The following is a 23,448-nucleotide window of genomic DNA, read 5'->3' as shown; positions in this document are numbered from 1 at the left end:
TTGAAAAAATATTCTACATTTCCTGAAGTGGCTTTCACAGTGTAAGGATATGAACATATATGGTACTCATTTTGTCCCTGTAGGGCCGACCACACTAAGGCAGTGGTCTTGCCTGAGTTAGTCGAGTTGGCTCGAGATGAGGAAAGCACTGTACGACTGGCTGCATTTGAAACAATTGTCAATCTGCTGGAAATGTTCGAAAGTGGTGAGTGTTGGAGTGTCATTATATAGCTGTTGAACCTCATTGAGAAAGTCAAGAACGAACATAAAAACATAATACATTACCAGCTCTGTGTTTGAAATGTATGTGTTAATTGAAAACCTTGTGTGTTACACAGTATGTTACACAAATTATGTCATTTGTCAATATTTTGGTCATGTTTGGTCATAAGCAATATCAACAGCAACAGTCATCATGAATACAACATAGGACAAACAGCAAAGTAGAATCTGTACTGTTATTGGTTGATCTAAAAGACACGTGGAAAAAAAACAACAACCTTACGCTAATTGAAGGTCTAATATTGTCTGATTTGTAAGCAATCTCCCATTTCCTGATTCTGTTACATAGCACAACATGGTTATTGTTTTACTTTATTAACCACTCTATGCAATGCAATTTCACCTTACCTGTACTCTCCTGTTGCTGTACATTTACAGGTGATATACAACCTCAAGAACTGAAGATTCTTCCCATTATGCCACAGAATACAATAAAATGTGCCAACCCCCCCATATATACACACTGTGTGCATAATCTTACCGTATTACACAATGGGAATGGGAAAAACTTAATTCTATGAATCTGCTGTTAATCTGTTTGTTATACATTTTGACTATGTATATTCCAGAAACTAGGTACATTTTAATTAAGTAGAATAATGTTTCACAAACATAGTTATAACATTTTTTGCATCTATTTCTTGTCATTGGTATTTTTTAATCAGCTTTTCAGAACACATACAGTACAGTATGTGTTCTGTGGATCTGTCCATAACATCTGAAATAGATTCAAGGCTGGCAATTGAAAAACCTAGTTAATAACAGCAATATTTCTTTGTTCCTGCAATGGGTTTAGGACATTTTTGTTAGTGAATATGAAATCCTCACAGATGAGTCGACCAGAATTCTTCTGTTGCTTCTGCACTTTATTGATCTTCATAGTACTGTATATTTCTATATTATTAAGGCAACTGTACAATTTAAAAATAGTAACATCAAGGAAATGTTAAAAGTTACAGAAGTGCCACGTACCAATTAAAGTGGTAGTCACATACTAACCAGATAAGTATTGGTACAATAAAATTATCTTTAAACATTTGTCAATAACTTTAAAATATCTGTTTTTGTTTAATAATTTGTGTAGGATTGTAGCCAAAACTATTTCTAAACCAGATACGATCTGGTACATAAATTATTTATACATCTAAAGAAAAAAAATACAATGCTGTTAAATGTATTACATTACATTTTTTTTCAGGGCAAGTAAGTATAAGGTTGTCATTATTTCAACACTCAGATTGTCCAGCAATTAGAACCTGAAATGATGTACTGTATTACATTTGCATACCTCATAAACTGCCTGGTAATAAAAAAATACAAACACTAAAGATTAGCACTTCCTAATTTAGTGCTATGTAAAGGCAGTTCTTGTTAAATTTATTTCATTCTCTTTCAGATGACAAGACCCGTGTTATATTTCCATTAGTGAAAACATTTTGTGAAAAATGTTTCAAAGCTGATGAAGCTGTTTTGACTTCTTTGTCGTTTCAATATGGAAAACTCTGCCATGGCCTCTCAGGTTGGAATTTATTCTTTCTTGATTTAAGTGATTAAGCAGTATAGTTAAGAGGGAAGTGCAAATGTTTCTATCCCATATTTTCAATTTACACTATGACTTTATGAATTTTCAGTAAATTTGCAACACTAATGTGTTCATGGTCACAGCTAACCCACTGATTGTTGTGTTTGTTTGTTTGTTTGTTTGTTTGTTTTTTGGGGGGGGTAAGAAATGGATTTAACAGCATTTTTATTTGACCCAATAGTAAGGAAGATAATGGAGAAAAAAATTGCCAGCCACCTTCTTTGAGCTTCTGTTAAAATGCCCTTTGTGTATTATGGATTAGTTTAGCATTATTTAAAGTCTACAGTTTCATGTCTACAGTTTGTACTTGTGGGTTCTTTTACTATTTCAGTCCTTTTTTTTCACTTGAAGGGAATTTCACTGAAGAGCAGCATTTATGGTTTCTAGAATTTTACAAGAAACTGTGTGTATTGGGCCTTCATCATGAAAATGGTCACTGTGAGAGCCAGGGCTACCCACTAGAACTGGAGAAGAAATATGAGACAGTACGAAAAAACTGTGCCTATAACTTCCCAGTGAGTACGCCTTACTTTTCTAATGTTTTATAAGGTTATAGAATTTGCCAGAAACTAAACATTGCCATGAGAGTTATACATATAAAAAATGATTTACAAAAACATCAAACTATAATAAGATGAAACATTAAATTATTAATTAGAAGGGAAAGAAAAAAAACAAATCTTACATTGAACAAAGAAAGGGTAGAGACTTATCTGACAGTTAGTTGTAGAGAGTGAACAATCTTTTAAAGAATCATGATTTGTTATTGTGCATGTCTTTTGTCTTGTATAGTGATTGTTATTTAAATAATTTTGTACAAAGCTGAACAAAAATAGTAACATGTCTAGTCCTTTACACCTTTCTTACCCTTTCTGACACATTTTTATGTACCACCTGAGCTTTCTCAGTTGCATTCTTTAGTTTGTCTGTGGCTCTTGAGCTGGGAGTGTAGTTTTTTGTGGCTGCTGTTCATTGTATAAATGGACGGTGTGCCATTAAGCTGCTTTAGTTTCTGTTTTGTTTCCACACTATCTGTATAATATGCAATTTTTGATTGGCACAGTTCTGTTATAGCTTGTGCTGCTCTTATTTTTCAATGCAAGCTTGTTATATGCCCATGATTGTTACTGTGAAATTCATGAATGTATTATAAAACATGATGGATAAGTGTGTCTAAGAAAATAATAATGATAACAACAATAATAATTGGCCTCTTAAAGAGCTGGTTAATTCATTTGTTTAAGTGTTTTACTAGTGTGTGTCGATATGCCTTTATGGGCAAATAGTGCAAGTCTGGACCTGCAGAACATTTCACTGCTATCATATCTTCAATGTGCTGTTAGTTCCAGCAGGCCTGAGCGGTATCAGTACACGCTTTGTCTGTTTTATTGACATATAAGTGGCACTGTTTGTACATCAGAAGTGCAAGATGAGAAAGAGCAGCTGGCCTGAACAGTCATGTCTTAAAGGATTCATTTGTGTGTCTTGAGATCTCATTAATCAGGATGTAGTGAATGGACAGGCAGAAAATAGAAAGGCCACTAGATGCCCCTGATAGATTGGCTTTTAGTGCTTCAAATTTGCCTAGTTCAGGAATGTGATTACATACAGTATGTGGAAGTTTAAATATCCCAGACCATCCCATACCAAAGGATACTAATGTATTGTAGCTGTAAAAGGGCAGTGAATACTGGTTAATAGAGAAGAGATCTGCCACTACAAAAAAAACTGACAAAACAGCAATAACTGTAGCACATGTGTGTTTAAAAGAAAAAAAATGTTATAAAAGTGTATCATGGAACAGAATATTTCTATTCCTGATTGAAATATAAACTGCATTGTTCTTTTGACATAGAAGGTGAAGAAAACTGTATCCTTTCATTTATAATAGGGCTGTTAATCTTTTTTAATCAATGTGTGCAAGACAGAAATACCCCCTTTTCTTTATTGTTAGTTTACAAGAGTTTTATTATAAGATTAAGACATGAGTGACCTGAAAAGGCAGAATATTGTGATAGTCCAGGTTACCATGCTTTCCCTATCATGGGATTGTTACTATGCTTGTTTGTCCTCCTGCACTCTGTACCCCCTACATTTACAACACATTTATCACCAAAGACTATAGAATCGTGTTAAGCTAATAAATGCATATTGATCTTTTTAACCTTTGCAAACATATCTTCCATAACAGCAGTGTGAAATTGCTTTGTTTTGTTCATGAAATCTTTCCAACAGGCTCTAGGAAGAGCGTTTTCAAAAGCTTTTCACTTTCTGGCTCGTTTGTGCCTGGGAGTCTGATGGATAAAACTTCAGTGACTGTCAGTGACACAGCCAGTCTAAATCTTTTTGTTTGTATCGGTCATTTAAGGTTCTTGAATGGTGCACATGCACACAATAAATGGTTGACTGTTTATTCAAAATGTAGGCTCATGATATCTGGCTGAACAGTCTTCAATACATGTCTCGTATACAGCTATATTTGTGGTCTTAAAAACTGTTTTGTACTGTTCCTATTGTATGTTCGTGGTGATGACCACTCTAAGAGTATCACTTGTGAGAAGTGGCCCTCTGTCCTAGTCTATAGGACTGCTGAATTGTGCTGATGAATTGTGTGTAGATTGTGATATAAGTATTTTTTTTTCATGTGTGAGTCCTCCCATCTTAACTGCTGACAAGTAAAAAAGAAAAAAGGAGATTAAAGTTAAGGCTAATCTCTACAATCTTTTACAATTCTTTTTTTCCCCTGATCTTTGCAGGCCATGGTATTATTTGCGGACCCAAAAACCTTCCCTTCAGAGCTATATCCTACTTTTTCAAGCTTATGTCATGATCCTGAAATTTCTGTCAGGCATACATCAGCTAGTGGCTTCCATGAAGTAAGTATATAGTAGAAATAGCCATGCCATGTTTTCTTTGTGCTAGTTATGATTCAGGCAGAAAAAAATGGTTTTCAACTTTCTGTAATATAATTTAGACAAATGAAATGTGGAATTTCAAATGTATACAGGTATGTTTGATTTTTGTTTATTGTGCAGAGACAAAAAGTCTTCAGAAATACAGTAAGAATAAAATGTATAACTATTATACAAGGGTGAAACAGGACTTCTGCAACAGATAACCCACACTTATCATTCTGCAATCTGGGTGCTATAAATGAACAAACATCAACTTTAGACATGGATGTTCAGTTGGCTAAAAAAATATTGCAAGAAAAGATCAAAATATATAATTAAGAATAATATACTGGATTGGGAATTCTTTTAAAATACTATGTGTGTATTGGATTTATATTGTTAGAATAGGGTTTTATTTCTATATACATTACACTAACAATGTATATGATTCTTTTTTAGGTTGTTAAATTGTTAGGTCCCAATGTACATTATATACACAAGGAGCTGATAGCACTATTACAAGATGACTCATTAGAGGTAAGATGTACAATATATCAAATAAGTTAATGTACTAACTGTAATGTAAAATAAAATATGAATGTTAACTTTTGTGCCTGTAATTATTTTGTGATATTAGACATTTCTGGAACTTCTCTTTTTCTCCAGAGGCCTACAAACATGTTTTAATAAAATCTTTTATAATATATGACAGTCTTTCATGACTTAATAGCTCTAGAGATTGGTTTCCTATGGTTAGGTACATAAAATCTAAATTATTTTGTTAAAATTGTACAATGAACTAGTAATAACTCATTTAGAATATTATACTGTTTTCATTGACACATAATAAAAACGATATTGCTGTTATTAGTCCAGAGAAGAGCAACCCAAGAACAGGAGGCACTTTTTTGACCAAAGCGTTGTTGAGGAGCAAAGGGATAAAGGCAATAAAAAATGGATGGATTTGATATTTGGATTAATTAACTACAATGTTTTATTAGTAGCTATTTATGTTAGTTTTCTTAACTTTCTACATTTTGTTGTAATTTCGTAGTTACCAAAAGTAGTCGTTCAGACCTTACATTTATATGTAACTATTAAGTGACATTCATATTTTAACTTTCATACTGTGTTGAATGCTTGAAGTGAAATGTACTTTCTTTGCAAACTGTGATAGCTCTTCTAATATTAGGTAACTTGTGAATCTCCAAAGGCTTTACAGTAGATGTGATACATTTGCAACTGGTGTCAAATAATTAAAATGTAACCAAATCAGACTTTTTAGAATGTGGAATTGAGTGGGGGAACCAAGTTGTATCTCTCCAAAAATTATGGGTGTGAATCACTGTGTAGGATAAATTCATGAATGGCAAAATACTGCTTTATTTGTCAATTTCAAAGGACTGGGTATTAAAAAACAAAAGAAATCTGAATTCGGTCCCAGAATTATTCTATGCTATGCGTTTTACCTTATTACCTTTCAGAAAAGCAGTATTATGTTGTGGATTATCGGTAAAACTAATAAAGGTTATGAATAATTGTCTTATTATTTTTAGGTATTAGATGCACTAATGAACAATCTCCAAGAAACTCTGGAGCTTGCTACATCAAGAGGAGAAGGATCTGCATCTGAAAATAAGGTTACATTTTATTATAATATTAAATCACTTTTCCCCCTACTGGTGATTGTGTATTATAGCCTGAACCACCTGCTACTAATTGGTTTTTGCCTTGAGCCAATCACTAATTTCATCATTCTCAATGTAAGTTGAATAAACAATGGCTGTCTTTTGTAAACTTCACCGCAAACCCTTTTTCTCTCAATATTTAATGAGTGATCCCACCTTTAAATGTAAGGAAAGAATATTATAATAAATCTGTCTTTCACCTGTTTTAATTTTCATGTAGACTTGAAGCGTATACTTTCACGTATAAGTATATTATAATAAGGCTAGAGCACATCCAGTATTTGTATACTGTTCAGCAAAGTAGTTTGCAAACAGGTGCATTCTACAAAAGTCTATTCAATGGCACAACTTCGCCAACAACTACAACATTCAGCACTATTACTGGTTAAGTTAAAAATTTTAAGACTCATTCTTGTTTATGTTTAGTGGTGTTCACATTTGTTACATGACCCATGTTAGTAGTACAGTTTTGATTTGTTGTGCTGATGAAACCAAAGTTTCCAGGAGAATGGACAGTTTAATAATAACATCACTTTATTAACCCTTTACAATTTCTTGCATTAGGAATGATCTTTTCACATACCCCAGCTTGCTCTCTATGAGACACACAGACAGGGAGAGATCCTGGGGTCAGAGCACAGGGTCTGCCATTGTACAGCACCCCTGGAGCAGTTGGGGTTAAGGGCCTTGCTCAGGAGCCCAACAGAGTAGGATTCCTCTGCCAGCGACGGGATTTGACCCAGCAACCTTCGAGCTAGAGGCACAGATCCTTAGCCACAGAGCCACCACTCCGCCCCAGTTTCTGACATACTGTCAGAATAGATTATTAATTTACTGTATATGACTATTGTTATAATATTCAAAATACAAAGAGTAAATTACAGTGCTCCAAATGTTGAAATGTATGGGTTATTTTAGAGATTTAGTGTTTTTCACAACAAACAAATAAAATAAAAGAATAGAATTTTACTTTATGTTTTTCAATCTGGTGTATGATTTGGGAGAATTTCAAGTTTTGAGAAGATACATTTTTTTTTTTATTTTGAATGGTAAGTACGGACTACATTTGAGTACCTGTAAAGCTTAATGAAATTCAGTTGGCCTAAAATAAAATAAATCTACAGTACATTCTGTATATCTGGTGGGTTAATTAAATTAATTTTGCTCTGTAGGTCAGTATTCCAGACCTGGTCCCTGCACTAGCTGCAGCAGAGCAGAAAGCAGCCACGTCTCTGAAGTGGAGAATCCACGAGAAAGTCCTGCAGAAGTATTCCTGCCTGCCTCGCGTCATATCAGGAGACCAGATCTACTTCAGGTTCTTACAAAGGATGTTTACAATAATTACAACCAATGTAAGCCTTGTTTTGTTCTACTCTGGGGATTTTTTTTTAAATTGGAATGTTTTTTTTTGTTAAAAGATAAAGGGACATTTCAAATGACAAATTCATGAAAACATTATAAAATGTGTAAAAAACTATTGCATTTGTTTTCACTTTGTTGTTTTCAATGTGTGGTTACTGGCTGAAATGTCATATGTAGACACTAGGCCCTCAATTCTGGCTTCAGTCAAGTAAAAGGCATTACTATAGATATTCTTCAATTCAGTGAATGAGTCTACTCACACAATTATGAATTGTGAAATAAAGCTAAGTAGGGCTGTGCACGTTTATCCTGTATTAGAAGCTTTTTATGTAAATGAGCCATCTGTGTGATTTCTGATCATGTTGGAGAAAATAATTAATGGTTATAACTCTGGAAATGGCATTCTTCTAATTGTTGGATCTCCTGCTGTTGTTTAGAATGTCCTTCCTGTACAACGAGAGTCTGCCAGAACATTGTGTGTTTTCCTCCGCTATAACCGCAAACAGGAGCAGAGACAAGAGATAATTAATAAGCTGGTTGACCGTGAGTATCCTTCTTGTTGCCTTTAAGTTCATTGTTATTTTAACTCGTATTACACCTGTCCACAGTGTACCCCGTGTTACACCGATTGTGTGATGGATTATGTTCCATCGCATCATGATCATATATTGGACCTTGCAGTTGTTGAAACCAGATGAACAGAAAACACTCCTATACCCCCATATACAGTAAACATACAGTAATTCAAAAGCCCAGAACAATAAAAAAATGTTGCCCCTTAAACATAGGGTCTAATCCAAATGAGTTTAATCCAAATTAACCTAATACAGACAATAATATCCCTAGAGCTCCTTTTAATTAGGCACTAACTTTAAGCTGTGGCAAGGTGCTTTTCTTGGTACAGTACATCTATTAACTTATTTTTATGTCTATATACTGTATGCTGTATCTGCACAATTGTATGTGAGCAGGGAATCTTTAGTAGCTGGACATTTTAGGAGGTTAAGTAATATTAAAAGTATATATGTGTAAAATAAGAGGACAGTACTGTAATAACATAAAATTATTCCATTATGTATACTTTTTTACAGTACATACAGTATGTAAAAATATTATTGTTCAATATTATCAACCAGTTTTTTTGTCTCGTCAAGTGACATATTTTCTCTAGATATGGTTTTACGTAAGTCCTGTGTCTTAGAAAGGTGTTAAATCAGTCTGTTAAAGCTTGACACTACTTTTTTTCAAGAACTGGGTCAAGGAAGAAGTTACTGGAATAGACTACGATATCTCGACCTGTGTGAAATTGCAATGGAGCTCTTTTCCAAGTCTTACTTCTGTAAATACTTCCTTGTTCCTGCACTGGAACTGGTGAATGATCCTGTAGCAAATGTCAGGTAAGAATTACACTTGTTTTTTTAACATCCTATACAGAAAGCAGTGGTTTATACTGCTCTTGTAAGAAGGACATATCAAAACAAAGATTTTGCAAATTTTAACATTTTTAATATGAATATTAATGAAGGTCTTTTCACGGATAATTGTCTCTGTTCATGCTATGCTTTAATTAATGAATTTAGTAATGAACTAGTACTGCCTTACTAAGTCTAAAAGAGTTAACAAATTAAACTAAACTATTTACAGGAAAATAATATCAGTATACAGTATATACACTTGGTTACCCTTCACATAAAAAGTTAAACTATCTTTGTCTTTATATATAGACTGTGAATGCACATTTCTTTTTCACTTTATAACATCTCATAAATACACGTGACAGGTTAGGATCAACCTATTTTTAAAGATGGCTTAACGTCATTGTGTTAACAATAGCCATTAATCCTACCATGACCCACTAGTAGTTTTTTAATGTGTAAATACATATATACAGTATATATACACACATATAAACATATATGCACCCATGCTTACACACATATATACATTTATGCATGTATACATACACATATGTACACAGAAATACACATATACTGTAAACATACATACACGTACATACAAATTCACGTACATGCTTGTTGATACAGGAGGTTTTTCTAATGGTTACATTTATTTAAATGTTTTTATTTCAAATTAAAAACTGTATTGTAGGATAATGCATGTTTCAGAGGACATTTTTACCTTTGTGCAATCTTAAATGTACTAAAAATATTGGGAAATGTAATTATATAATACGAGTTTCTGTATTCTGGGTTACTGCTACATGTAAGTTGTGTCATTGTAAAGAGAACATCACTGTGTGTCTTGTGCAGCATGTATGAGATTAGATTGTGAGGACATTATTTTCTATTGGCCCACACATTATCACTAAATCAATGAATCTGGATCATTTTCATTAATATCACTACCTCTGTCTACATCTTCAGGTATAAGTTATGCCACATGCTGCCAAAGCTGAAGTCAACAATTAAACTACCTACGGATAAACATCTCCTGCAGCAGTTAGAGTTCTGCGTGAGGAAACTGCTCTGCCGGGAAAAAGACAAGGACATTATGGCTATAGCTAGAAAAGTGAGTGTCACAGAAATGTCTTCAGTTTTTTTACTGTATCTTCCATTGCCATAATTATGTAAAAGGTCAAATTGTATTTTTAAATACTGCCTATCCATCACTGCAGTCCGGGACAAGTCACTTTGTAGGCTTCATGGATCTTCATATGGTGGTCAAGACCAGAAGCTTGCTGTCATTGATCATAAAGAATAATGATCATAAACAAACTCAACATGTTTAAATTAAATGTAATTATTAAACTGAATAAAGGGTTCAAGCATTTCAATTGCATTTCAATCTCTATAACTATTACTCTGTATTACTAGCACTGTCACACTCCAAAAGTTCCATCATACACACTAAAAATCACTTTTCTTACTCCCCTTTGGGTCACAGTGTGGGCCTCCTTTAGTAGGAGGATAGCTACAATCTGACAGTGGTACTAAAACCCAGATTTCCCTTTCTGGGTCATCTGGGTGCCATTAATATTAAACCATAATGTAATGAAGATCTGAATAGCCTGTAATTGTCTTGTCTCACATGTAGAGCACAGCTAGCAGAAAATCCTTAATGATACCTATCAGTTTCAAAGTGTTTTTATAACCTGTGCCACTTTTGTCAAATATTGTATTGTTTTCCAAGGAACTGGTTTTGAAGGATATTCAATGTGTTCAGTTCTGCTCTGACCTGCATTGTCACTGTAACTATCACTCAAGTTACACACAGTTACTAACTCATTGACAGTGTGCTCAAGAGTGGCTTTAAAGACTGAGGTACAGTACAATTGTACTGTATATCTAGGAATCCTTCAAAACTGCAACCTGAAACATAACATTTTATGAAAACATTCATATCTGGAGAAAGTGGTATAGAATTAATGTATCAACATTTTTTTCCACTTTTAGTCCTCCACTATAAGCTGGGTGTTAGGGGGAATGTTTTTGTATTGTACTCTTATTCTTATTGTGTTCCTGAAACTATTTTAAACTGGTTTATAAAAATATGTTAACATTTTCTAAAGGTTAGCTATGTAACATTCAGTAGTAGGGCTAATTGTATCTATCATATTTCACCTTTGGTATTAAAGCATGTAATGTCTATAGCTGAGCAACAAATATTTAATATCATGTTTTTTTTATTTTAGACAGTGCTGGAACTTGACAAAATGGACATCACAGAACCAGTAAGAGTGCTTATTTCTTCAGTTCTTTGATATAATGTTCCAGAATGTATTTTTACATGCAGTATTTCTGGTGTTTAGTATCAAAAGAGGCACGAGAAGGATCTGCTTGATCAGAAAAAAGAAAAGGAAGAGAACCTTCTGCTAGAGATGGTAAGATCAAAGGAAGAGATTTTTTATTGTCCAAACTAGAAGTCTTTTATGTTTTTGTTTGAAGAAGCACCAATATCCCAGAACGTAGAAACATCTGATTTTGATGGATAGAAACATCCATGTTTTTTGCCAGTTAACAAGCTTTTGAATACATTTTGGCTGCTGAACTTAATATTTTATTCTTACTGATATTATGAAGAATTTTTTTTCTTAATAGTACCAAAATTAATACTCATATGCTTTCCTGAAAAATTTACAGTACTTCAGCTAAATGACGTATTTTAATCTAACAGGAGCAGCTGGAAAGACAACAAAGTGAAGGAAAGTTAACAACTGAGAAACATGCAGACAAGAAGCGTAAGTAGCTTTATCTAAAATCTTTGCCATCCAGCTTATCTATGTCTAATCAGTAAAATATCTAATGTTGGGGACATTGTCTCGTTATTTGAAAAAGGCTAATCTCTCATATTTTCCGTAATGTAGAATTGCAGCAGTCAAATGCTGAACTAGGTTTATTGAAAACTGCTATTATTAGAATTAATTGTCCCATTTTGTATTTAGATTTGTTCTATAAAACCGTTGATTTATGTTTATTAATACTTGGTAATTTGCTCATGATTTTATTAATATTACTTTAGGCAGAGACAGTAAACCTGGATTATCTGTACCAAAAAACATGGCAGTATCGAATTCTGGATCTAATACAACTACCTCAGTTGGTAAGGGCAGCATTCTTTCTATTGTATTATATGCATTTATACAGTTTACTGTGCTGTGTGCATACTGTATATATGAGGTACTGTATATTCAGTATCTTACAAAGGTTTTCAACTATTCCTAAAGATTATCCCTTTTGTTGAATTACAAATGATATATTTTCTAAAGTTAATATCCTTAATAAAATCTTATTACTTCAATGTAAAGTAAATGTCAATGAGTGAAAAAGGTAAATGTCAACAAAAAACTACCAATAAAAATCAATAACCTAAAGATTTTATAATTATTTACTGCCTTGAGTTAATAATTGGTGGAAGCACTTTTGACAGTAATTACACCTGTGAGACACTGTGGAAACACTGAAATAGATTTTTGCCACTTCTTTGCAAACTTGCTCAAGTACTGTATTGTTTTTGGGGGATCATTTATGAACAGTAATTTTCAAAACTTGCCACATATTTTCTATCAGATTCAAGTCAGAACTTTGACTAGGCCACTCAAGGACATTCATTTTCTTCTTGTCCAGCTGCTCCAGTATACCTCTGGCCTTTTCCTGTGAGTCAGTGTCCTATTGAAGGTTAATTTGCCCAGTTTTAGGTGTTAAGCAGACTTTTCCACTAAAGTTGCCTGTACTTTGATTCATGCACTTTCTTTGGCAAGTTTCCCAGTCCCTGCTGATGAGAAGTAGCCCTATAACATAATGCTGCCACCACTATGCTTGACCACTGTTGACTTGCTGGTGCACTGTGTTGGTTAACCCTTTGCATTGGGAATAGTTCAATTTTCATTTGACCACAAACACTTGAAACAGGGTGGTAACTTCAGTCAAAATGGCAGTTCTTATCTGAACCACATTCCCCAGAGAGCAATAGGAAATGCCCCATTGTACTTCTTCTCCTGACCAGTTGGAAGGAAAAGGTTGGTCAGATGCTATTTTAAAAAAGAAAGGAAAGGTTTCCTTTCTGGCCTTTTTTTGCCCAATGTCCTCTGCTATCTGCAAAGAAAGCAGATGAAAGTGCTTTCATCTGTATGAAAGTGAGAACAGAGTGAACCAGTGGATGACTGAAAAGCCCGGGAATTGTACGTTTCTTTTGAAAAGAGTCTTGGAAAAAAATTCTGCTGATACACAGCTTAGCTAGCCATATATAGAGAGATAGAGGACTAAAGAAAAACTTTAGTTAGAATTCTGAGAGATTTAAGGTTTTATTTTGTGGTTTTGGTTTGTTTTTCGTCTCTCTTTCAAAGTCATCAGTGCCCTCATGGTAGTATCAGTTTCCTGCTTATCCAGTCACTCAGTTTGGAGGAACTAATGTAGGCAGTATCTGGGTGGTAAATTCTCTTTCCTAATAATGGAATTCACTGTAGTCAAAGGGATGTTCAGTGTATTTGAAAGGTTTTTTTTACCCCTCTCCTGTCTATACCTTTATACATCTTTATCTCTGAGTTGTTTTGAAATCTCTTTGGCCTACATGGATGAATTTTTGCTTGAAATTCAAAATCTAACTGAAGGATCTTACAGAGATAGGTGTATTTATGCTGAAATCATGTGAACCACTATTACTGTACACAGCGAGTGACCATTCAACTGTGACTTGACAAAGTAATTTTGTGGCTGAGAACTAATTTATGTCTGCCATGGCAAAGGGGGTAAACATTTGTGCAATCAATAATGTTTTGTTTTTATTTGTTCTTTGCAGTTTTTGCAGACACTTAGCGTAACCTGATTAGTTTGAACATTCACATTTTGATTTAAATGATTCACTTAAAAAATAGTGTACATAATTTGTAAATCAACAAGAAGGGACATGATTGAAAGGCGGTAAATATTTTTTCAGGGCAGATGTATTCGGTTTAGTGCTGAATTTTAAAATCAATATTATTTCCAAACCTTAGTGCTGAATGTTACCTTTCCCTCTGTTCACATTTCTAGGTAAAGAAATAAAGAAGACTAAATTGGCAAGAAGTCGATCACTCAGCAGTCATCCTTCATCTTCTAAAATGGTTAATTCAGACAAACAAATGTAAGCTCGATTTGCCACATTATTTTTCCTGTTATTCCAAAATCAGAATTGCTGTTTATTGAAAATAATTAGCTTTTTGTCATTTCATTACACCAAAAGGATTTACATACATTAACATTTTACAGTTAACCAAAGGAAAATTATCTGAGAATTTGTTTAATGTTATTCTTAATTAATTTCTTTAAATTTCTGTTAACTTTATGAGGGTTCCAAAGCAACTGACTGTCCATAAGCCTATGTTTTTTTTATCTTTGTGTCTCCCCTTAATTAATTAGTTCCCCTAATCTTGTCATAACATTCCTTCCAGCAAAATAAAGGAATCAGGAAGCTGTCCTGGAACAGGCAAGAGTTCACTACTGCCCATTAATGGTGAGCATCTCTTCCTTCATGGTATCGAATATTGAATAACTATAAAATAATATCCAGTGTGGTTCTTAACTCACATAACGGATCCAGCCATTTGTCCAAAAACCAATGTACAGTATATCTACCCATGTGTATTTCAGAAGATGCATGTACCTAGCCCACTGCTCTGTTCTTACAGTATAAGAGCATTTTAGTTCTTTTAGAGTCCAAGTGATGAACAAACCACGATTTAAAAATTGATGAGGGGGTAAAAAGGGCAATAATAGTAATGTACAATAACTATAATGACCATAGATACCTTTCAAGAATTCCTCCTGTGCTCTTTTTCAGATGACGTCATTAGGACCCATCACTTTAGTGCAGCATCAACTTCAGTTTCGCCTTCCACCTCCTCAATGCCAGTATTAATTCGCAGTAACACAATCAACACTGTTGATCACAGGAGCAATGGCAGCAAGGATACCCAATCGAGGAAGATTACCATGTGAGTTTCGTTTGCTTTGTATTTTTGTCTGATATAAAGCCAAGCACCCAGTACAGACTGTACAAATGCTAATCTGTAACTCTTTACTCTGTTGGAGGAAGGCAAAGAAAGTCGAACTCATTTGGGATGCAAGCAGGGAGGGAGTGACAGGTGCCCTGCCAGCCCAGAGGACAATTATTGCCGCAGCTCTGCAGAAGATAACTGGTCAACAATCAATAAATACACATTGTCAAATGTGCATTCCTGCTTTGGACATACAGTGCAGTATTTCTTCACATTAGTTTAGCAATTTTTAGGATTATATGCAGTCAATTTTGTTGTCATTAATTCATGTTTGCAATACTTGTACCCTTTGTTAAAATGACACTTGGAACAAGGTCATGTACACTATGTATTTTTAATTCTTTTGCAATACAGCATGCTTTACAAATGTTCACGATTTTTGTTTTGTTCTTTCTCCTTTGTTCTTTTTATATTATGGATATTTTAATCGCCGAGTCTAATACTGAGTTATTTTAAATCAAAATGGGCCCTGATACACTCCTACAAATAAAACAATTGTGCCTGATGTTTTAGCACTTCAGTAAACTCAGACAAAACTCAGTAACTGATTACTTTGATATATGTTGGATATTTGTTATGCTTTAATGAAGACAAATTAAATAGATTTCATTTTTGTAGACTGTGTGGTTTAATGACCTAAGTTTTTTTTCTTAAACTTGTTGATTAAATTTAAGGTGTTCCCACACTCAGAAGTCAGCGTTTTTCGTTAAATCGTGGTAAAATAATAAAGTTAATAGAGTGACATAGTAGAACCTTGTTTATAATTTATGCCACTCTTTAGACAGTTTAACATGTGGGCTTTATTATTGATGCTTCTGTTGGAATGAGATACAAACATATGTTATTCTGAATTTTAAAATCTTAGTCTGCACAGATCTTTTAATTAATTTAATTTTTTTAAATTAGAGAACATTATCATGAGTATAATCTAGGATCTGTTGCTATATTTCATGGCCTTGATCCCTGTGCCAATAAAACAGTCTTCCATGTTAAGGGGAATAAATCTCTTGATAAATCGTTAAAGGTGTTTATGAAAGAATATAAGAAAATTGATTTTCCAGAATCAACAAATGAAAAAATTCAGATTTTTTCATGTGCAGTATACTAGATTCATTGAAGTGTTTATACTTTGGCAACACGAGAGAAAAATACTTTTCAAACACATTTCAAAATAAAAAAAACATTATAGTGAAACAACATAATTTAAATCCTAAATGTCTTTTGTCGTAGTTTCATGTGTCATGATTATATTTCGTTTTTCAGTTTATTCGTGTTTTTATTTTAATTATTCTAATATATACAGTATATAATATATCAATATATCACACCTGAAGAAGGCTCCATGGCCAAAATGTTGTGTTTTCTTTCTTCTCTCTTCAGGATGGAATAAACTTATTATTTGTTCATATATTATATCAATTTTTTTTTTTATAGGAGTACATTAGGGTACATCACCTAAAACTGATAACATGTTAGTGAAATTATAAAAGGAATATTAAAACGTGTATTCCATAATCAGAGTTTATTTCAAATTTATCGAATTTACTTGTTACGTTCTTTGCACAATTATTCTTGAAATGTAAGGGATTGTAAATAAAGTCATGTTTATTTAAGTTTGACAAATGACTAAAATGAACAAACAAGTTTAGCAGAACAAACAATGCTTCAAAATGAAGCTTTATTAGTTGTTATGAAGAGCTTTGCAATTAATTTTTAGTGGGGTCTATCACCCTTCCCATGAACAGTATGCTGTTTGTTTTCTCATGGTAAATGAGGAAGAGGAAGGGACGGTCCACTATCAGCCTTGGTGGCATTGAGTATCCTGTTATTCCTGTAGCTGTTGCACCAGCTGCTTCAGTGCCCTTCTCGTCCACTTCTATCACTGCCTTGTGAAGGACCTGTAATCAGAATAGAAACAGTGACAGCTTTCAACAAAAGCTACAAATTAAAGGTTTGTGCCAAGGATTGCATCTTATTTATCTGTTATCAGACACTAAGAACTAGTACTTTGCATGAGTTTGCAAACATAACACCTAACCAAGGAAGAAAATTGGACTGTGTGAATACAGTACTGTGAAAATGCAAACTCCACTCAGACAGGTGCTCAGAATCAAACAGTGGAGGAGTGAGGTAGAGGTGCCGTACACTGTGCCACAGAAAGCCTTTGCAACAGTTTCTTGATTCTGTTGCCTTTTTGACAGAACAAATGGTTGTGAATAAACTACAGGAGCTACAGGAGCTATTAAAATGAGATATTGTTTCATATCACACTGACCTCAGAAACTTTGAGTCCCACTTCCTTGCTTAGGCCTGAAAGGTCAGCCGTATTTTCAAACACGTTTCGAATGCCCAGATCTGGAAGAATTTTGTCCATGTTGTAGGACTGCTCCATCTTGAACCGAGGCAGCTGTACTTCTAGTTTTCTGCAACACAATGACAGAGTATATATATATATTTATTCTTGGAGCATGATGACATGATATGGATAATCAGCCATAATAGATTTACCTGATACACAGTAACATTTTTGAGGACTGACAATTAAATCAGGCAGCACTTAATGAGTGCTTCTTATTCTGTGTGTTATCCTGTTAGCTTGCCAGTCCACATCCCTGGCTACACAAGAGGGCTGCCCCCCATCAACCTGTATAGCTCCCTCTTTCTGGGAGCTCTGCAGTAGGAATTTGAAGCCGAGAGAGCAATATTCCAAGAGCTAAGGCCCCCTGATCCCAGTCCATGGGCTGAGGTGGGCAGTTTGAATGAGGGCTGGTGTTGTGTAATGCCAGCCTTTCTCTTTTCTCGCCACAGTGAACTTATTATCTCTATTCTTTTTGCTTGCTGACGGGCTAGGGCAATCTTTGCTTCGGTGGCCAGTTCTTAAAGGAAGATTTCTTCCCTTTAATTTTCTCCTGCACCAGTCTGCTTGTCCACCTGCCTGCACCCCAGTCTAATTAACCCAGACTAGGACTGCCCACCAGACCCATGCGGTCCCCTTGTTTTGGGGAGCACAGCAGTAGGTATCCACTCCAAAGTCGAGAGAGCAATTTCCCAAGAGCCAAAACTCCCTGATTCTGATCAAGGACTGAGGTCACCATGCTATCCCTTTTTCCTTTTTTCACCTGCGATGCTGCCAGCCAGCTTCTCTTTAGACTGTAGCAGCTTTGCCCTTTTCTCTTTCTTTACTAACCTGGGCCTGGGCTAATCCCCCCACTGGCCAGTAATGTATCATTGTATTGGCACTACTTTTTACTTCACTTTCCCTCGGCTCAAGCCGAGTTGGATCTTTGGGTGTTTCATCCACTCTCCATTTTCTTGCTCTTGGGTTCAGTTTTGAGTATTCAGATGCCTTGTAACAAAGTTATGTAAAGGTACAGAAGAGTATAAATTCACTTCAAAGACTCTAATATCTCCTTGTGCATGGGTAAGCTGATCATTAGGAAGTGGAAGGCAGCCTGTCCTTGAGCAGCTCAGTTAATGTCTTGACCTGAATCCTATTGAGAGCCCGTGGAAAGACTTGAAAACTGCTATCCACAAGTGACCAGGGTGATCATAAAAAAAATGAAGTATACTGATTTTGGATATTGATTAAATGTTTCTTTTCTTACTGCCAGCGGCCATATCACCCTGCAACTCACAACTGTTAACCCACTGAAGCTAAGCAGGTGTGAGCCAGGTCAGTACCTGGATGGGAGAACTCCTGGGAAAAACTAAGGTTGTTGCTGGAAGAGGTGTTAGTGGGCCCAGCAGGGGGCGATCACCCTGCGGTCCATGTGGGTCCTAATGCCCCAATATAGTGACGGGGACACTATTCTGTAAACAGGCGCCGTCCTTCGGATGAGACGTAAAACCGAGGTCCTGATTCTCTGTGGTCATTAAAAATCCCAGGGCGTTTCTCGAAAAGAGTAGGGGTGTAACCCCGGTGTCCTGGCCAAATTTCCCATTAGCCTTTACCAACCATGGCCTCCTAATAATCCCCATCTATGAATTGGCCTCATAACTCTGCTCTCCTCCCCACTGATAGCTGATGTGTAGTGAGCGTTCTGGTGCACTATGGCTGCTGTCGCATCATCCAGGTGGATGCTGCACATTGGTGGTGGTGGTGGGGAGTCCCCATTACCTGTAAAGTGCTTTGAGTGGAGTGTCCAGAAAAGCGCTATATAAGTGTTAGCAATTATTATTATTATTATCCTCAAGCAACTTGAGAGAGCTTGAGCAAATCTGCCAAAAAAGATGGTTAAAATTGCACTATGTTTGAATCCCAAATGAATCTGAATACCTGTGCAATCAACAGATTTCATTTTTTTCTCTTTATTTTTACTGACATTTACTGACATTAATCTTACCCTGACACCTCTTCAGTTCGAGCATTCAGGTTTAGAATAAAACATTAAATTGAAAAAGAGGTGTGCGTTTTGTAATTCTGCAAAATGGGACAACATCAGAGGAGTCTGAATACTTTTGCAAGGCTCTGTAAGGTTTGCGTGTACCTTTCCAGTTTTCCAACTAAATACATTAAAAAAGAAAGCACTTATTAGAGGTCTGCTTACGTTTTCTTCAGTTTCTGTATCCATCCCAGAAAGCTCTCTGCAGAGATTTCATCATCGATGGATGTATAGTCAACACCCTTGTCAGGAAGAAGGACCAGCATTGCAGCATGGCCTCTGTATGGCAACTTTAGAATGCCGAGCTTCAGCACAGGATCGTAGGCCAAGTAATATTTATCTTCTCGGAACATCATGGGGACCTTGACAATATTGTATTTGTCAACATAAAATCGTGCTTCCTCTGTAAAGCTGGAGTTAAATGGTAGCTCCCATTTGCCTAAACGAAGACAAAGTCAAATCTGTTTAATAACAAATGAAATCTGAGTCAATGCCAACTTGTCAGGAAGTTTCATGTTTTTCTTTTTTGGGTTTCTTTTTTATTATAATATATAAACAGACACAACATAAATAATATGTATTTAAACAATGTAGAACACTTTTTACATAATTACCTTCAGATTTTGAGCCAATATTAAACTGAAGAGTTCTAGTGTTACTTTCTTCAACCATATCAAAATCTCTATTGTTTAAAATGCTTTACTAAGTAAATTATTTTAAACAATAGAGATATTTGTTGTAGCTACGGCTCTAAATTTTGATTCATTAAAGAAAGGTTTGCTCAAGACATTTCAATTGAGCATCCAGACAATTCTGGGCATTAACATAATATTAATAATATATTTATACTCCATTATATGTTGAATTTCAAACTAAATCATAAAAACATCAAATCTGAACGGTAAACCTGTAATCTCTTCATTATCCTCATTTTACCATCTGTGAGGTTGCTACAGTATTATTATTCACCCACCTTGGAAAAGAATGGTATTTACAAGCACCAGCTGAGTAAGAGGATCTATCTGACTGATGAGCCCCATGACCTTTTCATTCGTCTTCATTTTTACATAATCATTAATGGTTGTTTTGCTAGCTTCGGTCTTGGAGAAATCTATGTTCATTATATCTGAGTTGAAGAACTTCTTGATTTGCTCACTGAAAATCTTATCAATTTCAAACTGCTGATGAACAAACATAGCACTGCCCCGGGCCAGTATCAAGTCTTGGTTTTGGGTGATATTGGCTTCCAGTTGTCGGAACAGTTCAGGGATCAGGTCTGCCTGGTCCGCTCGTTGAAGCAGTTGGAGGTTGAGACCCTTAAGGATCTGATTGTAAGTATCCCCTTTTGCAGCCATCGATAGCATGGTGAATGCTACTGACATGCACAAAGGGGAGAAGAAGATGTTGTCATCATGATGGCTGGCAAGCTTCCTGTAAAGGTTCATAGCAAAATCTGTGTTTTTTGTAGACAGGTCCATGATAGTGGGATTTTCCTTCTGACCTTTGCTCAGGGGGGCAAAGAGTGAGGCACATACCAGAAAAAGAAGTCTTGTCTTCATTTTGATTTCACCCCTACAGACACAATAAAATGCAACATAAGGCAGGGTGTGAGGCATTTGTGCAGTTTTAATTCTCAAGCAATGAAAACATGCTAGTAAAAAGCAAAATATAATATGTTTGCATTGTGTAATGCTCCAATGCAATGTAAACATTACATACATGTACAGTACATGTAGTTCTGTTCAAAGGTTTGTAAAACCACAAATTTTACATAAATTTAAGTCATAATTTTGAATTATTACTTAAATATAGAATTGATGATTAATAAGTAAGTCATTCCGATATCTATATATTCTTCATCTGAACCTTATCTCACATATTTTGAGGTCAGTATTGTAGGAGAACTATGTTTTACCGGCAGATTAATGACAGAGACCCCACTCCTCGTGGATTTGGCAATTTAGCATAGCTAATCAATCTACCAGGTTTCGTTAAGAAGAGAGGGGAAACCAGGCACACCTGGAGAAAAATCATGCTTACTGTACAAAGAGAAAATGCACATATAACATACTGTAGAAAGCCACCCAGCATGCACAACAGCCTAGAATTGAACCCAGATCCCTAAAGCTATGATGCTTCACTTACTACCCTGGTTTATTTCAGAGATATTTTCTTTACACTATTAGTAGTTTAACATGTTTAAACACGGAATTGACAATTTTCTCGCAAATGCAATATTGTGATTTACTCCTCCTTTTACCACCATAGTACACCATAGTACAGCTATATTGTAAATCCGACTTAAAGATTAAATAGAATGATGATGTTTAACTTACAATATTTGGCTTCTGTTCCTGCTTCTCTACTTTTTTTGTCTCAAAAGTGTCTTACAGGCAAAAGAAAATACCCAAATATAATGTTTAGAGGAGCAAAGTGCAAGTGTACTTTTGTGGTTGTCTATTAACTATTTTGTAAATAATGGCCAGCTTTTTTCAAGAGGTTCAATGCTGGGTGGCTCAGAAAAACTCAGGTTTCAAATCTTTCTGGACAAAAACATTTTTAATATGACAGTGGGAATAATATTTAAGAGTGAAAATGAATGAACAATACTGATATTATTCATTGTTTACACACCTTTGAACAGTAGTGCACATTATGCTACGCAGAGTTTAAATGATTGAAAAAATCATTTGTTTTTATGCACATTATTTTGTTAATACACAACATATTAACTGCTTGGTGCTTTCATTTATTTCTAAACAGCTGAACTTTCTGAAACGTCATGAAACAAATCATTTAGGCCTCTTGTGAAACGTAAAGTCGTACTTTTTTCAGGTATATCTTTGTATCTACTGTTCAGTCTACTAAAACAATTATGGAAACACACATAGGACATGCATGCAGAAGTCACAGATATTGACTAATCAAATATATTTTTAATACACTGCAATGTAACATGGGGAATTTTAACAATGAAATCTACAAATACAAACGTAATAAGCCGGACAGTGCATTTGTATGAAATATGAGATTGTGCTTAAGCAGAGTGTAGACATTAAATACATAACGCTAGGTTTTCATTTCACAAAACAGTTTGGAAGCATTGTGGAATGGTGATCCAATATTCTAGCAGTAAACCTATACAGACCAAAGAATATTCTCTGATTTTTTTTATCTTTCTCTAAACTAAAAATTCTTCAAAGTAAAAAACAATTATAGGTGGAGAATATTCACATTACTCTCCGTGTGATAAATCGTTTTAGGGATGATCTTTTTCTGATAAATTATTCTCTTTTATCTAGAATATCAGAATAAATGATACAACCATTCTGTCTAACCATAAACCCATTAGTTTTAAAATTTCACATAAATATGATTTAAATATACACCTTTCAGATAGCATTTTTATCTATTTTTAAAAAAAAGATGAGGACTTTTTTTAAAATAGAATAACTTCACAGAATTTAATGACATCCTTAAATCTGAACAAATACCCACTCAGCTCTGGGAGATGACCAAGTTGGTTTTAAAAGGAAGTGTCAAGCTGTCTCATATGGAACAAAATTCAAGCAGGAAGGAAAGTAAGGCACTCTCAAACTTTTTGAACCTACAGTACATTTGCTGAATCACCTACAATTGCAAAATCATAAAAATGCTAAAAGTGAAATATAGGTTAAATAGAATGTCCGAAGGAATATTTATGTTAATCAAGTTAAGACAGATTATCAGTATATTAAATGTATATGTATAAATTATATATATTTTG

At 34.8% G+C, this 23,448-nt stretch overlaps 2 protein-coding genes across 3 annotated transcripts in view; one reads left to right on the top strand and one right to left on the bottom strand.

Annotated features, from left to right (window-relative positions):
• ppp4r4 (protein phosphatase 4, regulatory subunit 4) overlaps positions 1 to 15,917 on the top strand; it is a 40,322-nt gene extending 24,405 nt beyond the window's left edge. For both annotated transcript variants that reach the window (XM_006632465.3, XM_015350664.2), the window contains exons 8-25: positions 84 to 205; positions 1,679 to 1,801; positions 2,216 to 2,379; positions 4,621 to 4,740; positions 5,218 to 5,295; positions 6,315 to 6,398; positions 7,619 to 7,798; positions 8,246 to 8,351; positions 9,058 to 9,205; positions 10,193 to 10,337; positions 11,461 to 11,499; positions 11,578 to 11,649; positions 11,943 to 12,006; positions 12,288 to 12,368; positions 14,297 to 14,387; positions 14,695 to 14,756; positions 15,084 to 15,237; positions 15,339 to 15,917. In XM_006632465.3, coding sequence (XP_006632528.2) covers positions 84 to 205; positions 1,679 to 1,801; positions 2,216 to 2,379; positions 4,621 to 4,740; positions 5,218 to 5,295; positions 6,315 to 6,398; positions 7,619 to 7,798; positions 8,246 to 8,351; positions 9,058 to 9,205; positions 10,193 to 10,337; positions 11,461 to 11,499; positions 11,578 to 11,649; positions 11,943 to 12,006; positions 12,288 to 12,368; positions 14,297 to 14,387; positions 14,695 to 14,756; positions 15,084 to 15,237; positions 15,339 to 15,384 — 1,879 coding nt within the window. In that variant the 3' untranslated portion in view covers positions 15,385 to 15,917. The remainder of the gene's footprint in view (positions 1 to 83; positions 206 to 1,678; positions 1,802 to 2,215; positions 2,380 to 4,620; positions 4,741 to 5,217; positions 5,296 to 6,314; positions 6,399 to 7,618; positions 7,799 to 8,245; positions 8,352 to 9,057; positions 9,206 to 10,192; positions 10,338 to 11,460; positions 11,500 to 11,577; positions 11,650 to 11,942; positions 12,007 to 12,287; positions 12,369 to 14,296; positions 14,388 to 14,694; positions 14,757 to 15,083; positions 15,238 to 15,338) is intronic.
• A 963-nt stretch (positions 15,918 to 16,880) lies between these two features.
• Positions 16,881 to 22,126, bottom strand: serpina10a (serpin peptidase inhibitor, clade A (alpha-1 antiproteinase, antitrypsin), member 10a). Its single transcript, XM_006632541.3, has 5 exons — positions 22,019 to 22,126; positions 20,656 to 21,254; positions 19,848 to 20,121; positions 17,576 to 17,723; positions 16,881 to 17,198 (listed from the first exon to the last, which is right to left on the bottom strand). Exons 2-5 carry the CDS (start codon positions 21,239 to 21,241, stop codon positions 17,007 to 17,009), a joined length of 1,200 nt encoding a protein of 399 aa, XP_006632604.1. The 5' UTR covers positions 21,242 to 21,254; positions 22,019 to 22,126; the 3' UTR covers positions 16,881 to 17,006.
• Positions 22,127 to 23,448: the final 1,322 nt, after the last annotated feature.

This window comes from Lepisosteus oculatus, chromosome 8 (genome assembly GCF_040954835.1).
Source record: "Lepisosteus oculatus isolate fLepOcu1 chromosome 8, fLepOcu1.hap2, whole genome shotgun sequence".
Lineage (NCBI taxonomy): Eukaryota > Metazoa > Chordata > Actinopteri > Semionotiformes > Lepisosteidae > Lepisosteus > Lepisosteus oculatus.
The sequence above is the reverse complement of the archived record's forward strand: the minus strand, read 5'-3'. Positions and strand labels throughout refer to the sequence as shown.

Excerpts from the sequence above, each read along its gene's own strand:
- serpina10a (XM_006632541.3), bottom strand. The coding sequence starts at position 21,241 with ATGAAGACAAGACTTCTTTTTCTGGTATGTGCCTCACTCTTTGCCCCC. Across the intron at positions 20,122-20,655 it reads AAATACCATTCTTTTCCAAG|GCAAATGGGAGCTACCATTT; the intron begins GTGGGTGAATAA and ends GTCTTCGTTTAG. Across the intron at positions 17,199-17,575 it reads TGGGACTCAAAGTTTCTGAG|GTCCTTCACAAGGCAGTGAT; the intron begins GTCAGTGTGATA and ends TTCTGATTACAG.